We start from the raw sequence: 18,026 nt of genomic DNA, 5'->3' as shown, positions 1-18,026 counted from the left end.
AGAACAGTAAAGTAATTGAGCGACATTCGATTTTCGATAAATTTATTATCTCATACTAATAAATGCGGAACACAATAACGTCAACAATAAATACATTTTGGTGTTGCAGATGACAATAATTGAGATGGAAGATGAAACCACGGCTGACTTGTCCACAGATAGGTCTCCCAATAAGAAGAATACATCATTGCATGCAGAGAAGCACATAACTGATGGCACGACAGTGGTGAAGGAAAATCCATGGGTAAGGGTAATAAATAGTCAGTGGATTATTTATCAATTATTTTCACTTTATTGCCTTTCCATTTTACTAACAAAATGAAAGATGTGTAGCTTTTTCTCACAGTGAGCATGTCGTACAATTGCACTGGCCACGAGCGAGAGGCAATAACTACTTCGTATGTTTTTGCTCCAGAGTTAAACCCCCAGTAAGGATGGACCTTAACCCAGTGAATAATGTGCTTAGTTGGATGTATTGTAAACTAATTTTTGAACTCCATGCAGCCAAATTCTAATAAAAATGTATGATTGGAATCTGACGAGAAGAGAAATCAGTTGCCTTGCTCAGGGGAAGGTAATTACTGAGAAGGTGAGTAACATGTGTAACATCCTAACCACTGTTAAGTGTAGTTTAAAGCAAGTTCCCATGTATGTTCTTTCCCTGTTTAAGGTTGTGGACGTCGCAACATCGGTGTATGGTTCTGAATTCTCATGGTCAAATGATGCGATTGGATGGTGTTATATGCCATCTACATTTGCGGTTAGTACTGTTTTAGTTTACAATTGATTAGTTAATGGGTTGAAGAAACATTGTTTACTACTCATTATGTTGATTTCAGGACACGATTTTGAAATACGATACAAATTCTATCTTAGCACGATTTGTTGTTGAATATGGAGAGGAGCGAAGAAGTAAAGTCACCCCTTCGGCCTGCTCATATGTAAGTAATGTGCATGAACAAATCACTATGAATATTAAATCAAGTTTTGATATGATGTCACAAAGTGTTAGATTCATGATCGGTTGTTGAAAAATATTATATGTAGATGTATGTGCCTATGCGTGACGGTGATCATTGGTATGTTGTGATGATTGACTTGAGCTTGAAGAAGGTTTTCATCTTTGATGGCATTCCCACTACTGATGACATTGACCAGAGGACTGAGGATGTGAAGAGTGTGGTAAGTACCCATTGTGTTCATTGCATCCTTGCAAATAATATAACCTTGTAATAAAAATAAAAATTAACTTTATATTTACAGCTTGTATTCTGCGATTCAATGTTTGCGCATCCTTTGTTCCCTCGAAACCCACTAATTGAGGAGGGCGAGAAAATATCATCTTTTCCTATCAGTCGACCTCCAGTACCCAAACTGTACTTCAGGTGAAGCTATGTGACCTATTGAGTATTTATTATATGCACTTCTATTTGTGTGAAAAGCATGTATAATTAGATCTACTGGTTGTACGCAGGGAGGATTCTGGGGTATTCATATTGCGCATAATGAAGAGTCGCTCTAGGGCATGGGAATGTTGTGTGAGTATCAAAAAATTAAGCAATGCCAATTGATGAATGTTGACCATCCAATACCGGATAAATCGTTTAACGATTATCTATTTTTTTTTTTTTTCCAGAGTATTAGCTCGTCAACCAGAACAAAAATCCTGATGCAGATGCTCTATCATTTATCCAATTACATGACTAATGATCTGTACGATTTAGCCCATGCATGGTACAAGAAGAATTGTCAGCTACTGAAGGGAAGAGAGGCAGAGTCGTCCAATACTAGTGCCGACCATCGTTGATGTTCTATGTATTTAAGAAATCATTGTTATGTGTTATTTTTGTTATCCTATAAAGTAGGCCGGAACAAGCGTCACTTGTGAACTGCTTAGCTTGTTTTATGCAAACAATTGGGTAGGTGTTTGTATTTGCACATGTGACCTGGGTGTGCATATGTTGTTTTGATTGTACATGATCACATGTACTTGCTCTTCTTTGTAATCAAAACATTATGGAGTATTAAGGTTACTGATGTCTCTCCTTAATTATAGCTGTACCATTAGTAACTGAGGATATGTACACACTAAGGGCATCTCCAACCATGGGTTGGAAATTAGGGATGTAATTTAAATTTTGCATGCATGAATAGTTGTTTTTTGGGGTTGGAAATTTTTTTGATTGCAATGGGGAATTGTATAATGGAGATGCAATTTAATATTTAAGACTAAAGCCCAAATTGAAGGCCCATTGTAATTCTAGTCTGATACTATTTATACTTGTTAAATGAATTAGAATGTCTGAAATTTTTAATTTCATCCCGTCCATTTTGTGTGTATATATATATATATATATACATGGGTTTGGGTCTTTTGAAAAAACTAGAGAGAGATAGAGAGATGAGTCTTTTAATCAAAACATTATCATAAACAAAACAGTATCACATACAAAACAGTATCTCACAAAACAGTATCATAAACAAAACAGTATCACATACAAAACAGTATCTCACAAAATAGTATCATATACAAAACAGTATCACATACAAAACAGTATCTCACAAAACAGTATCATAAACAAAACAGTATCACATACAAAACAGTATCTCACAAAACAGTATCATAAACAAAACAGTATCACATACAAAACAGTATCTCACAAAACAGTATCATATACAAAACAGTATCACATACAAAACAATATCTCATACAAAACAGTATCACATTTGCATCCCAAGGAAAAGAGATGGATATTTGGCACCTGAAGCCCACGGGTTGCATAATGCAACCCCATTTACAACCTGGGTTGGAGCCCTATTTTTTGGGATTGGGTTTGTATAATGGTAATTGGGTCTTTTACAACCCCATTTACAAACTGGGTTGGAGATGGTCCTAGCGTAACCATATATACACACTGTCAACCATAATCTTAGGTATGAAATTATGGAATGAAATCAGTTTTAACCATATATCACCTCAAATTGGCTTAGTCTCCTCCTTCTTTCCAACTCCTAGAATCACGTCAATAGCAAAAGTCCACTGGTCCACATTAACCATCTTGATCAATCACAAGATTCAATGTAACCTATGATACTAATAGATATTAAGTCAGTCAACATTATTTTGGTAATTAAACAAATGAGGCTAAATCACAAGCATACATGTATATCTACTAGATGTGAGGCTAAATCACAAGCATACATGTATATTTAACACTCGTAACTAGTTATTACCACTAATAACAACTTATTACTTATTACCATACTAGTTATTATGACTAAGAACTATCTAGTATAAAGAATAATGATATATTACCACTAAGAACTGTCTATTATAGTTGCTCAGCAGCTGAATATATTCACATACTCGTGACCCAACATTAATACAGTGCAAGAAACACAAAACATAACTATTAGGCCATTAATACAGTGCAAGAAACCAACCTGATTTTTGACTTATGTCAGTAAGCCGTAATGCGTTCGGTGTGTACTTGATTTAAATCACAACCACACATGTGAAATAAGTCAAAGACGGATGAAAATTAGGACCCTAATCTCATCCATCCATTTTACATGGAGGACTGAGCTTCCCATTACCATTTTAAAACTCTCAATATAATTGGAGAGTTTGCTTTTGATTGATTGACAAGTATATTGGTGAGTGACTTGCATTTAATACTGCAAGGGGGTCCACTAGAAGGGGCAGAAGATTGCTTCTTTGATACGTGTGGTCAGACATATAATAATTATAATTTAAGGGTTTAGCCGGCTTTAGCAATATCGAGAATTGCGTTTGCATTTTTTTTATATTTATTTTGTCTTCTACTCTAAACTGATTGCTTGACATCTCTCTAGGACTGCATTTATTTTTTGCATCGTCAACATACAGAGTTACGAATATGGATGAGCGTACATCTAAGGGAAAGCTCCGGGAAGAATTCAATATTGTCAAAATAGAGATTGCGGAGGTGAAAAAGAAAATGAATTCGATCATGGAAAAAATAGTTGAACAAAGCTCTGACTCAGGTTCTGACTCTGACTCTTCTTACGATTCTGATGATCAATCAGAAGAACCACCGTATAATTCAATAGAGCACGTTTTTAGCTCACCTGTATTGTCCTCCAAAAAGAGATCTTCGTCGGAAGTTCGTCGAGCCGAAGAGGTTAAAACGACCAAGGTATAGTACATCAACTACAATGATGATGAAACATCTGTTTTATGAGTATATTTGATTTAGTGTCGAACCTTGACAACAGTTGGTGTTTAATATGGGCGTGTCATGTGCCGGAGACGACACTCAAGGATTAGACGAGATGAACCCCAAATCATTTTACCAGAAAGAACAGGTAAAGAATTATAATATTCATTGTATTTTGGTAACAATATCAGGGATATGCACGAGCCATACTCATGTACGAGTATCTTTGTTGTGTAGTTGACTCCCACCTGGCGTTGGGATCAATATCGAGTCAAGTCGAAGGTTACTAAAAGCTATGTCTTTAGTGGAGAACTAAAGTCCGAGTAAGTGCTCGATGGAAAATTGCAGAGATAAATAAGTTAGCATATATAATTTTACCTATTGTTTTGTAATTTGAGGGATTTTTCAGATTAGGTATACTTTTGTTGCATGTTTTATTGTACAGCGAAGTGATAATTCAAATGGGACATCATGTGCTGACCAGAATGGATCTGAGTTCTCTGGAAGAGGGACAACACATTACTGATTTGGTCAGTACCAACATAATAAATTACGTAGACATTTTGTTTAAAATTTGTTAGAATGATAAACAATGATGCAATCTAAAATAGGTGGTTGATGCTGCTGTGTGGTTGTATACTGGCGAGGGTGGGTGGGAAGCTAACACAGATGGATGGTCATACATGCCTGTAGTGTTTGCTGTGCGTATGCCTAACTAAACACAAGTTTTCATCTTTGTGTATAGAACCAATTGATTGGCATAGCTGACAAAACACCTTTAACTTCGTTAAACATGGTTCTTTGCAGGAATATATACTAAAGAGATCGACAGAAACTGAGGCGGTTGATCTTAAACGGATGATTAGGGGGACTACTGACCCATGTAGTTGCCATGATGTACGTTTTTAAAAATATCTTTATATTTAATTGTTGATTAACTATATTGGCATGATAATTTTTTTAGAGATAGATTAGAAAGTGATAGTACTGCTTGTGTTGTAGATGTTCATTCCAATGCGTGATGGTCAGCAGTGGTATGTTGTTCTGGTTGAGTTTGAAGACAAGAAAGTGAGAGTATTTGATGCAATGTGGGATGAGGGGGCAACCAAGAGAGATGCAGATGTCAGGAGTGTGGTAATTAAGATTTGTGTGTTTAGAATTATGTGTTTTAATTTATGCATGCATGTTGACCATCGTTTAAAATATGGAAATTTAGATCAATTTTAGTCATGTTAATGTCTGCATCTTCTTTGTAGCTTGCATTCTGTGACGATATGTATGAGAAACGTTATTTCCCTGGAAATGCTTCCAATCGAAAAGTCAAACTAAGTTCTATGCCTATAGAGATATGGCGCCATGCATCCTACGAACACACGTATAGTACCATTCATTAAAGTATTTTATTTTACCATTGTTATATTCTATTGCAAATCATCCACTGTGATTGTTCAATTTGTGGTTGTAGTGAAGATTCTGGTTTGGCTGCATTGAGCATCATAAGGGACCGCACGAAGAGCTGGTGGAACAATGTACTTTCTTATGGGCCCTTTAATTGATCAATGTTATATTGCTATAATGCTATGTGTACAATATTGATTAATTAATTTAATTTAGACACTAATACGTGTGATTTATGTGACAGAGAGTAAACATGCCCACACGAACAAGGGTTCTGATGGATCTTGTGTACTGCTTCGACAATCTCAACAACAATCGGGGTTTCTACGACAGTATGTGCAATTGGTACAAGGCGACCAAGGTCCAAGGTGAGGAACACGTGAAGAAGCGACTGCAAGATGTGTTGGGATTGCCTTCCGTGCTCTTCGGGGAGCCCTCCAAGGAGCCCTCTGAATCTGACTATGATGATTGTTGAACTTAGTTTGGGTGGATGTGAAAATTTGTGGATGTTTATAATTTTCAGTGTTGTTAAAACATGGTTGGTGGAATTCTGGGATGGGCATGCTTTTGTTTTTTGTTATTGTGTCATGCCATTTTGCCATGGCCCGTGGATTGGGTTTGATGACTTGATGGTGTCATGCCATGAATACTTGTGTTTTAAGTTATGAATTTTGGCACGTCCATGTTATGTTAGATAATGATGGATGGTAGTTGCTAAAGTGGTTTATAGATGGATCTAAACTGGATTTTCCTTAAAAAAATCTAAAATGGAATTTCTATTAGTATGATAAAAGAATATTTAAAAATAAAGTGTTAATACAAATCAATTTATAAACCAACACATTGGCGTTTGCTTGACAAAAAAAAAAATAAAACCAACACCTTTAATTATAGCTATACCATTGGCAACTGAGGATATGTACACACTAGTAGCGTAACCATATATACACACTGTCAACCCATAATCTTAGGGATGAAATTATGGAATGAAATAAGTTTTGAGTAATATGGAATGTGGAACTGGAGGAGAAATATATATACACACACTATGAAAGTACTCTGTTATTTGGTTTCACATCCAGAAGCCAAGTTTGACAACTTCATATTGACATCCACTTACATTGTTCTGCATATAATTATGCATGTCCACTGTTAGTTGCATCCCTCTAACAAGAACATTAAGATTCAAGTACGCAAGATCTGATCATGAATTTTATATTGAAATAGTGAGAACCTTTTATCAGTGAATTAGCACATGACATGATACAAAATCCCTCTACTTAAACCTAATAGGCTAATATCCATATTCCCCATGTAATAACAACACTACTCAAATTATATAACCTATACCTGGTAAATTTTGATCCGCAGAAACCAATTCGCTCATTATAAATATTGTATCAACTAGCAATCCATTTCCAAACTCAGGTTCCTCCACATATTTCCAAAACCTCCACTCTCCCGCATCACAAGCTCCCAGCCCTGCATGCCCCAAGACCTACCAAAACCATTGATCCTCATATCCCCTATCAATAGTTCGAAATACCAAAATTAACTCAAGTACACTTTCCCAACACGCAATTAAAAATCATAAATACCCAATTCATAGCCAATTCAAAGTCGAACTTCTTCAAATTGATCTTCGGTGGGCACAACTCCACGGCTTCGAAGAAGATCCCGGTCTCAGATTCTCCTAGAGTTCAATTGCGTGATTGCGTCGACGGCAAGTCCCAGAGATCGGAATCCACATATGAGTTGTACTTTTCCTCTCCAAATTTGGCGGGAGGGGTTTGCTCCGTGACGAGAAATTCTGAGTCGTTTTGGGGGTTCTTGAGAATCACCACGAGATTGTGCCCGGCCCTTTTTTTTAGTTCGTGAAAATTTATCGCTGTAAATACTTTAGACGGCGTCAAATCATCGTTGTAACCCAAAATTGTAATTTCCTATAAAACAATACATACAATCAAAACTCAACTTACTAATACAATCACCTGTGAAAAGTCCATCGTAGCCATCGAAGACACATGGCACTCATTGTAATGGGGTGGACGCTGTCCACTCTTTTTGATGGGGTGGACCTTAGTAAATTCCAAAAGTAATGGGAAGCAAAGCAGCTCACTCTTTTATAAGCAGAACTAGGACGGAAGTAAGATCGAACTAGGACAATCTACGGCAACGAAAAATCCATTTTATATTATTCTAAGAAGCAGAGAAGCAACTTGGGATCAAAGCATAACCGAACTCGAAAGAATTGCATACCTGTTCGTCCATCATGGACCCAGATATAGATCTTAATACCCAGCAAAAAACTCTCAACCTTACAACTTAACTAATTTCAATTTAATTGTCAAGATAAAAAATAAAAAATAAAAACATAAAACTGAGAGAATAAAGTCAAAAAGAAAACTAAGACTCACAGTATATAAAAAGCCAAAACCTAATAAAACCCAATTATCAAAATTTTAAAAGCAAAAAAAAAAAAGAAGAATACAAAAACTCAAACAGCTTTGATAGTTGGCGGAATGAAATTCTCAGCTTATTCGTGCAAGGAATCACCCTTGACTAAACCAAGCCAAGCCATTCTTAGTTTTATTCGGAATCACCCTTGCCTAAATCAAGCGAAGTCACACCGAACCAAACCAAGCAAAGCCAATCAAAAAAAAAAAAACTCCAATCTTACAACTTAACTACTTTCCATTTAATTGCCAAGATAAAAAAAAAAAAATTAAAAACATAAAACTGAGAAGATAAAAGTCAAAAAGAAAACTAAGAGTCACAACATATAAAAAGTCAAACCTAATAAACCCAATTATCAAAATTAGAAAACAATAAGAAAAGGAAAATACAAAAACCCAAACAGCTTTGATAGTTGGCCGAATGAAATTCACAGCTTATTCATGCAAGGAATCACCCTTGACTAAACCAAGGCAAGCCATTCTCACTTTTATTTATGCAAGGAATCACCCTTGCCTAAACCAAGCCAAGCCAATCAAAAAACTCCAACCTGACAACTTAACTACTTTCCATTTAATTCCCAAGATAAAAATAAAATAAAAAACATAAAACTGAGAGAATAAAAGTCAAAAAGAAAACTAAGACTCACAACATATAAAAAGTCAAAACCTAATAAAACCCAATTATCAAAATTTGAAAAGCAAAAAAAAAAAGGGAAGTACAAAAACCCAAACAGCTTTGATAGTTGGCAGAACGAAATTCTCAGCTTATTCATGCAAGGAATCACCCTTGATTAAACCAAGGCAAGCCATTGTCACTTTTATTTATACAAGGAATCACCCTTGCCTAAACCAAGCCAAGTCATTCTTAGTTTTATTCATGCAAGGAATCACCCTTGCATAAATCAAACCAAGCCAAGCTAATCAAACAAAACCAAAAAATAAAATAAAATACTCCAACCTTACAACTTAACTACTTTCCATTTAATTGCCAAGATAAAAATAAAAAACATAAAACTGAGAGAATAAAAGTCAAAAAGAAAACTAAGACTCACAACATATAAAAAGTCAAAACCTAATAAAACCCAATTATCAAAATTAGAAAACAATAAAAAAAGGAAAATGCAAAAACTCAAACAGCTTTGATAGTTGACGAAATGAAATTCTCAGCTTATTCATGCAAGGAATCACCCTTGACTAAACCAAGGTAAGTCATTCTCACTTTTAGTTATGCAAGGAATCACCCTTGCCTAAACCAAGCCAAGCCGTTCTTAGTTTTATTCATGCAAGAAATCACTCTTGCCAAAATTAAGCCAAGCCACACCGAACCAAACCAAGCCAAGCCAATCCAATCAAAAAACAAAAAAAAAACTCCAACCTTACAACATAACTACTTTCAATTTAATTGCAAGATAAAAATAAAAAATAAAATAAAAACATAAAACTGAGAGAATAAAAGTCAAAAAGAAAACTAAGCCACAGAACATATTAAAAGCCAAAACCTAATAAAACCCAATTATCAAAATTTGAAAAGAAAGAAGAGGAAAAAAAAAAAGAGGAAAATATACAGCTTTCACGTAAATTAATAGAAAATTCCTTCTAAGATAAAAAAAAACACATCAGAACATGAGCACCTAAATTAATAGAAAAATCGAAACCCAAAAGCAAAATTATTTCAAAATAAGCTGTACTAAAGAACCCACAACGAAGAAATCCCCAATAATAAGATGAGCAATTCAAAAACCCTTGGGTGTCATCACAATGGACAACACTAACCATTAACATATGCACATAGAGATGAGCAGTGAACAAGAAAAACTATGGATACAATTAATTAAATACACAACAATATAGTTTCAAACTTGGATGAATTCAAATTTTAGATTCAATTGTTGATAGAGAAACATGCAGAAGTATCAATTTGGGAAGATAAACACATATACCCATCACATTTCGGACAAGAAACCACAGATACAGTCCGTTCAAAAAGAACTTAAGGTTGAATGCAATCTACACGTAGAATAAAATCAAAGCAAATTAACATGTATTACCATTCACTCAGAGTGTTGAAAGCAAGTATCAAAAGAAGGTGGAAGAAGACAACACCATATCAAACCACGTAAATAAGAATATGCGAGAAACCCTAAATTTTTTTAGAAGAAGAAGGAACTTTAGAGAGAAGTTCTCTGAGACAGAGTCGTTAGAATTGTTCAAAAAAACATAACCCTTGAATTTGAAAGAGAAGGCACAGAGTAGTAATATTAGAGAAATTATTTTAGAGAGAGCCCTAGAATTACTTTAAGAATAGAGCCCTTAAATAAGGTGGAAGAAGACACCATACGTAAATAAGAGCATGGGAGAAATCCAATTCTTATAGAAGAAGAAGGAATACAGAGAGAACTTGAGAGAGAAATTCTATGAGAAAGATCCGTTAGAATTGTTTCAGCAAAAAAAATAGCCCTTGAATTTGAAAGAGGAAGCACATTGTAGGATTAGAGAAATTATTCTAGAGAGAGCCTTACAATTATTTTACGAACTGAACCCTTAAATCTGAAAGAGGAGACACAGAGTAGGATTTAGGGAAAGTATTCTAGAGAGAACCGTTAGTATTTTTTCAAAAAAAAAGGAGGAGGAAATAGGACTGTTGAATTTGAAAAAGGAGCCACAGAGCTCGATTAGGGATACTGTTTATATATTTTTTTAGAAAGGAGCGTTAGAGGGAAAAAAAAGTGCAATTGTGGAATTTTTATTTTTAGTAGGAAAAAAAAAGGTAAGTCGGTGGCATGGAACAAGAGTGGTTGTTTAGGGTTTAGGTGAACAAGATTTGAAAATCGATAGAAACAGAGCAAGAAAATTATGCAATACAACTCCAAGAAAATCACAAAAAAAAAAGTCGATCGGTCTGGGGAGGGAAACAACAGTGGTTGTTTAGGGTTTAGGGGAACAAGATTGTAAATCGGTAGAAACAGAGCAAGAACATTATGCAATGCAACTCCAAGAAAATCACGAAAAAAAAATCAGGCCGTGGAGGGGAACAACAGTGGTTGTTTAGGGGTTAGGGCAACAAGTTTTGAAAATCGATAGAAACAGAGCAAGAACATTATGCAATAATACAATTCCAAGAAAACCATGACCTGAATGAACGAATTCCATGATTTCAATCTTCAGATCTTCGTCATCTCCTTCTCTCCAAGTCGAATCAGAGAACATCAACTGATAAATCGAGAAATTAAGATGTCGTAGCAAAAGAATCATCAACTCCACAGCAGTATTTGCACCCCGATCATCAACTCCACAGCAGGTATCGAAACAGCGATCGCGTACACAACGATCGGTAATTTCAAACGCTTACACACAGCGATCGCAAACCCGACTCATTGGGTCTGCTTTATTTAGGTTTATTTTACCCTAGCTTTGGAGTTGTCGCTTTAAGCAATTTGAAATGGGCCTGCTCAAAATAAGTTGAAAGGTCCAATGGGTCCACTGTGGAAAACATCACAGGCCCAGAGTGGATTATTCCTTGTTAACATTAATTTAATAAAATTATTTACAAAAAAGATATTTACTCGAAATAAAAATCTTATGGAAATAAATAAATTTTTTTTGCTATGTGCAACTGCATTAAAAAGGAAATAAAAATAGATAAACAACTTATTTTTTATTTTTTTAGGTTAGTGTCAATTTATTGTATGAAGTCCAGCCTCAACAACATTCTTAGGCATGGCATGGCATGTAATAAAATACCTATAAAATTAATAATTCTTACATATATTTTGAAAAAATGAAATTATTTATTTATAATAAAAATCATAAATTCATTTGTTTAAATGTATATCAATCATTGGTTGGACGTTAAATCATTAATTTAGTTCTAGTTTGATATGTTAATGCGAATGGTGATCAATATTGATCAATATGTCAAGAGCAAAAAGGCATCTTTAAGCATTGGGAGATTGAGGTGGGTGGCTATTGTAGACGTGAGAAACTACAATAAAGTAATGTCATACAGAGACTTTCGACAACCCAACAAAGATCACACTTAACATAGATCGTGAAATTTAACATCGATGTAGTGTCAGTAAGGGAAACTCTGATGATCAAGTCAGATATGTGAGATTCATGGTACTTTTTCATTAATCTGAATCTGAACGCACACGATTTCATCTATTGTTAAACAAGTCAACATAATATTCTCTTATTATATGATTGATTTCCAGTTTCCTTATCAAAGGATAATTGATACCCGTGTATCACTGATTGGTGATTAATTGTAACTTATATGTTGCCTCCTTGAGAGAGAATAAACTACACACTTTCAATCAAACCTTTAACATGGTATCGGAGCCTTCCTTTAACCCTCGCCGTCCACTTCGTCTTCTCCATTCTTCTTAACCAAAACCACAACAGTCTGTAGTGTCTCAAGACAAGAGACATGACAGATGACAGTGGAGTACTTCCACTAACCATTCCAACTACCACGATGAGTGGTTCTAATGAAACAATCAGTAATCCAAACGGGCCTCTTGAAACCACCAACATGACTGCGTTCGGCTTCAGATTAGGTGATACAAACTTCAAAATCTGGTCGAGGATGATGGAGGTCCATGCAGCAAGCCAAAACAAGCTTGGGTATCTCACTGGTCATACAAAACCAGTTGACGAGAAGGACCCGGGCTATTTGCGATGGCGAACAGAGGATGCCCTTGTACGTGGATGGTTATTGAGGACCATGGAACAACACATACTTGGGTTGTTTATTGAACTTCCAACAGCAAAAGAGATATGGGATAGCGTCTCTCAGATGTTCTACGATGGTGAGGATGAATCTCAATACTATGAACTACGTTGTAAAGCAACAAGGACACGGCAAGCGGGCCGCCAGGTAAATCTCTATTTTGCAGAATTAAAGGGAGTCTGGCAGGAAATTGATAAGAGACGTCCCAACAAGATGGTGTGCGCAGCCGACATAAAAACCCGGAAAGAAGAGATCCAACAAGAACGAGTATATGATTTCCTTGCAGGACTAGATGATGGCTTTGACTCAATCCGGAGTGATCTTCTCCGGATGAAGCCAATCCCGAAGATTGAGGAGTGCTTTAATACAGTCCGACGAGAAGCACAAAGACAGATAACTATGCTTGGAGGTAAAGAAAGTAGTTCATCCATGGCCATGGTTACCAAGTCTTTTCCTAAAAACACCTCTCGGCCTCTACGTGACTCAGAAGAAGCCGAGAAGGACAAGCTTAAATGTAGCCACTGCCATGGAACTCGACATACTAAAGAAACTTGCTTTGAAATTCATGGGTACCCAGATTGGTTCCTCGAACGAAGAAAGCAAAATCGAGGGAAGGGTAACAAGCGAACAAATCCAGAAAAAAATAGCTCAGGAGTGGCAGCCATAGCAACCGGCCACTCAAATTCAACAGTTGTCGAGATAGATGGTCTCAATTCTGAATTATCTCTCCTCAGCATGATTTCCGAAGGAGATGACAACCGTGATACAGGTAATATGGGCACTGCCCTAACTATCTCTGCAGCCCGTGATACAGGATGGATTATTGACTCTGGTGCTACGGACCACATGACATATAATCCGGCTTTTTTGAATTCCACAATTCATCCTCCTCGAGATAGTATTATTACAGCAAGTGGCAGTGTTATCCCTGTCACTGCAGCGGGTTCTGTAGCCCTTACTCATACTCTTTCTCTACACAACTGCTTACTTGTACCTGCATTATCCAGTAATTTGTTGTCTGTAGGACAAGTAACTACTCAGTTAAATTGTGTTGTACTGATGTTTCCTACGTTTTGCTTACTCTAGGATATTCGGACTCAGGAGATCATTGGGCGTGGTACTAAACGGAGGGGGTTGTATTACGTGGAGGATATTACTTCAGGGCGTGCTTATCAAGTCCAAGGTAGTGATAATGCCGGTGTCAAAACCATCCAGCTCTGGCATAGAAGGTTGGGTCATGCATCCTTTGGATATTTACGAAAATTATTACCTAAGTTATTTCAGAATATTTCAGAGTCTTCTTTAGATTGTAATATCTGCAAGTTGGCCAAGAGCCTCGTACTCATTATCCTATTAGTTTTAATAAACGAGTTATTCCTTTTGAATTAATTCACTCTGATGTGTGGGGACCGTCACCAGTTACTACTTTGTCTGGAATTCGGTGGTTTATCACCTTTGTGGATGATTGCACTAGGATGACTTGGATCTATACGATGAAAAATAAGAGCGATGTCAGTGGCATATTCAAAGCTTTCTATTACATGGTTCAAAACCAATATTCACTCCCCATCAAGGTGCTTCGTTCCGATAATGGTGGTGAGTATATAAATTGCGACCTTGTTAATTTTTTCCAGGATAAAGGCATTCTTCATGAGACTACATGCCCTCAAACCCCACAGCAAAACGGGATTGCTGAACGAAAAAATCGGCATATCCTTGAAACCACACGAGCATTGTTGATTGGTGCAAGTGTTCCCCAAACATATTGGAGTTATGCTGTCACCTACGCAGTCTACCTGATGAATCGGATGCCTTCTAAAGTTCTAGATTTTCGAACTCCTTTGGCAACATTGGCTGATCATGTCTCTATTTGCTCTTCTTTAACTTTAGAACCTCGGGTTTTTGGTTGCGTTGCTTATGTGCACTTACCCAAGAATCAACGAAGTAAACTAGATCCTTGTGCAGTGCGGTGTGTATTTCTTGGATTTAGTCCCCAACAGAAGGGGTACCGCTGCTATCATCCTTCCTCTCGTCACATGTATGTCTCAATGGATGTTACGTTCTCCGAGGATTCATTATTTTTTCCTCCTACCCGAACCAACCATGATCCTCAGGGAGAACCTAAATGTAATGATGAGGGTTATGGTCAGTTCGGTACAGTGTTAGAAGAACCCACAACTGAGATTGAAGCCGAGAGTGAGATTGAAGCAGTGACCGTGCCTGATGTAGTGCATGAAACTGAAACTGTAGCATCAGAGACTCTGCATGCAGTGCCGTGTGTAGTAGATGAAGCACAAGAAACCCCTCCTCCAGTATCACCTCTAAGATCTGCTGGTCCTACCAATATCCCGGAGGTAAGTATCCCTGATCCTGAATCTTGTTACAATTGTGGTCCTGTAGAAAGTTCATATGCGTTACCTCCTCGAAAAAATCGTGGGAAACCACCTGAGAGGTATTCTCCGGAGGAGAAAATAAAGTATTCCATTACAAACTATATATCTACTCACCGGTTACCACCATCGTATTGTGCTTTAGTTCACCAGATTGATGCAATAAAAATTCCTACAAGGGTGGAAGAAGCTTTACAAGACCCACGATGGACTGCAGCAATGAGAGTAGAGATGGAGGCCTTAATGAATAATAGAACTTGGAGTGTAGTTTCTCTTCCTTCGGGTAAGAAAGCTGTAGGTTGCAAATGGGTGTTCACAGTTAAACACAAAGCAGATGGGTCAGTTGATCGGTTCAAAGCTAGACTGGTAGCTAAGGGCTACACACAGACTTTCGGAGTCGATTATCAGGAAACTTTTGCTCCTGTTGCAAAAATGAATACTATTCGAGTTTTATTGTCTTTGGCTGCTAATTTTGATTGGCCTCTTAAACAGTTTGATGTAAAAAATGCCTTCCTACATGGAGACCTACAAGAAGAAGTGTACATGGATTTTCCACCAGGATTCGGTGTTCCTGATTCAAAAGGAAAAGCTTGCAGGCTTCATAAGGCGTTATATGGCCTCAAACAATCACCCAGAGCGTGGTTTGGGAGGTTTACACAAGCTATGAAGAAATATGGATATCGACAAGGAAACTCAGACCATACACTATTCATCAAACATAATGGTAAGAAAGTAACCTTGCTTATCATATATGTTGATAATATGATCGTCACAGGAGATGATGTACAAAAAATTGAGAGATTGCAAAAGCACCTTTCGTCAGAGTTTGAGATGAAAGATTTAGGAGGACTCAAGTACTTCTTGGGTATTGAAGTTGCACGCTCTCCGAAGGGAATTTGTTTATCACAACGGAAGTATGTTTTGGACCTTCTGTCCGAAACTGGTATGCTTGCATGCAAGCCGGCTGATACTCCAATTGTGCAAAATCATCATCTGGGTATTTATGAGGATCAAATTCCTACAAACAAAGAAAGATATCAGAAGTTGGTAGGAAAGGTGATCTATTTATCATTGACGAGACCCGATATTGCATATGCGGTAAGTGTTGTCAGTCAGTTCATGCTTGCACCAAGCGAAGATCACATGGAAGCAGTTACTCGTATTCTGAGTTATTTGAAGGGAAGCCCGGGCAAAGGATTATGTTTCCGCAAACATGGTCATATGAAAGTAGAAGGGTACACGGATGCAGATCGGAGTTTCCGAAAGCATGGTCATGTGAAAGTAGAAGGGTACACGGATGCAGACTGGGCTGGTAACATTGTTAATCGGCGGTCTACGTCTGGTTACTTTACATTCGTGGCAGGTAACCTGGTGACAAAGAAGCAAAAAGCAGAATGTGGTGGCCCGATCCTCTGCAGAAGCCGAGTATAGGGGGATGGCGCAAGGGATTTGTGAACTTTTGTGGATTAGGATTTTGCTCACTGAAATTGGGTTCAAGCCAAAAGAACCAATGCACCTATATTGTGACAATCAAGCAGCGAGGGAGATAGCAGATAATCCAGTACAACATGACCGTACTAAACATGTTGAGGTAGATCGACACTTCATCAAGGAGAAACTAGAAGATAAGTTGGTGGAGGTTCCATTCGTAAAATCAGATCAACAATTAGCAGATGTTTTAACTCATGCCGTATCTACAAGGGTATTTCATGACTCATTGGACAAGTTGGGCTTAGTAGATATCTACGCACCAACTTGAGAGGGGGTGTTAAACAAGTCAACATAATATTCTCTTATTATATGATTGATTTCCAGTTTCCTTATCAAAGGATAATTGATACCCGTGTATCACTGATTAGTGATTAATTGTAACTTATATATTGCCTACTTGAGAGAGAATAAACTACACACTTTCAATCAAACCTTTAACATTTATCACTACACATTTTGAGACGGGATATCGTTGTTGTTATTGAACTGGATGCGTGGCTTGCCCATGCTGAAGTTCAGTACCCTTGCATCCATGTTGTACTTAATAACTCCGTCATATAACAGCTTCCTTATGTAATGTTCTATGTCTGAACCGATCAGACGAAGTGTGTATTCCGTTAGCGGCGCACCCTGTTGTCAAATACAATGTCAGAACAGTCCCAACATAAGACAGTAAGTAACAGTCAAGTACAGTACTGAATTAAGCAGTTGTGATTAACTGATCATAGCAGTACTTTCTTCTACAGGTACATTAAGTGCAGAAAAAGAAAGAAAAAAATGAAGAGCTTCAGTAAGCTTACCGCGTAATGATCCACGAGCTCTTGGAAATAAGAATAAACCATATTGCAAGTTTCACCAGTCCAGACAAACTCATCGGAAGGATCAAGGATAATAGTGAGCTTATCCATCTGGGTTTGATCAAACTCGCATGTAACAGGATCGATATATGCAGCGTAGATCCTCACATGGCGTGTGACGCTGCTCAGCCACTGACCTCCATATTCCCTGCTCATGTTCTTGCTCTTTACATTCACTTGTGGTTCCACTGGTCTTAGTTTTGTTGGTTGTTTTGTTGGTGGTTTTTCTTCTTTTACAGTCGTCTCTTGCTGTGATTCCTGGACTGGTGCTGCTTCCTGTTGAGCTGAGATTGAAAAGGCACCTCTCTTTCTCACTTCCCTTCTCCCTCCAATCCATCCTGTCATGGAAAACTTCATTGAAGCCATATAAGAGGAAGTAGCTGCCATGACTGAATATACTCGATTTAAGTTTCAGAGTCACTACTTTTAACTTCTAGTTATACTTCACTTGATTTTGGTCCATTTATTTGAGAGGATAAGATAGCATGTAAATGTGCTGACAT

The 18,026-nt window shown here is 37.2% G+C and overlaps 2 protein-coding genes across 2 annotated transcripts; one reads left to right on the top strand and one right to left on the bottom strand.

Moving 5' to 3' along the window:
* The first annotated feature begins 3,873 nt into the window (after positions 1 to 3,873).
* On the top strand, positions 3,874 to 6,145 carry LOC119996865. Its single transcript, XM_038843647.1, has 10 exons — positions 3,874 to 4,178; positions 4,258 to 4,347; positions 4,437 to 4,522; positions 4,645 to 4,729; positions 4,811 to 4,900; positions 5,007 to 5,096; positions 5,202 to 5,333; positions 5,456 to 5,574; positions 5,665 to 5,728; positions 5,842 to 6,145. The coding sequence occupies exons 1-10, from the start codon at positions 3,900 to 3,902 to the stop codon at positions 6,070 to 6,072; spliced, it is 1,266 nt and encodes a 421-aa protein (XP_038699575.1). The 5' UTR covers positions 3,874 to 3,899; the 3' UTR covers positions 6,073 to 6,145.
* Positions 6,146 to 12,073: 5,928 nt separating this feature from the next.
* Positions 12,074 to 17,958, bottom strand: LOC119997760 (NAD(P)H-quinone oxidoreductase subunit M, chloroplastic). The gene is made up of 3 exons (XM_038844948.1): positions 17,467 to 17,958; positions 17,112 to 17,296; positions 12,074 to 12,218 (listed from the first exon to the last, which is right to left on the bottom strand). The coding sequence occupies exons 1-2, from the start codon at positions 17,908 to 17,910 to the stop codon at positions 17,114 to 17,116; spliced, it is 627 nt and encodes a 208-aa protein (XP_038700876.1). The 5' UTR covers positions 17,911 to 17,958; the 3' UTR covers positions 12,074 to 12,218; positions 17,112 to 17,113.
* Between the last annotated feature and the right edge of the window lie 68 nt (positions 17,959 to 18,026).

Source organism: Tripterygium wilfordii, chromosome 4, assembly GCF_013401445.1.
Source record: "Tripterygium wilfordii isolate XIE 37 chromosome 4, ASM1340144v1, whole genome shotgun sequence".
Classification (NCBI taxonomy): domain Eukaryota; kingdom Viridiplantae; phylum Streptophyta; class Magnoliopsida; order Celastrales; family Celastraceae; genus Tripterygium; species Tripterygium wilfordii.
This window is presented reverse-complemented; position numbering and strand designations above follow the sequence as displayed.

Excerpts from the sequence above, each read along its gene's own strand:
- LOC119996865 (XM_038843647.1), top strand. The coding sequence starts at position 3,900 with ATGGATGAGCGTACATCTAAGGGAAAGCTCCGGGAAGAATTCAATATT. Across the intron at positions 4,348-4,436 it reads CATTTTACCAGAAAGAACAG|TTGACTCCCACCTGGCGTTG; the intron begins GTAAAGAATTAT and ends TTTGTTGTGTAG. Across the intron at positions 5,334-5,455 it reads ATGCAGATGTCAGGAGTGTG|CTTGCATTCTGTGACGATAT; the intron begins GTAATTAAGATT and ends TCTTCTTTGTAG.
- LOC119997760 (XM_038844948.1), bottom strand. The coding sequence starts at position 17,910 with ATGGCAGCTACTTCCTCTTATATGGCTTCAATGAAGTTTTCCATGACA. Across the intron at positions 17,297-17,466 it reads AGCTCGTGGATCATTACGCG|GGTGCGCCGCTAACGGAATA; the intron begins GTAAGCTTACTG and ends ATTTGACAACAG.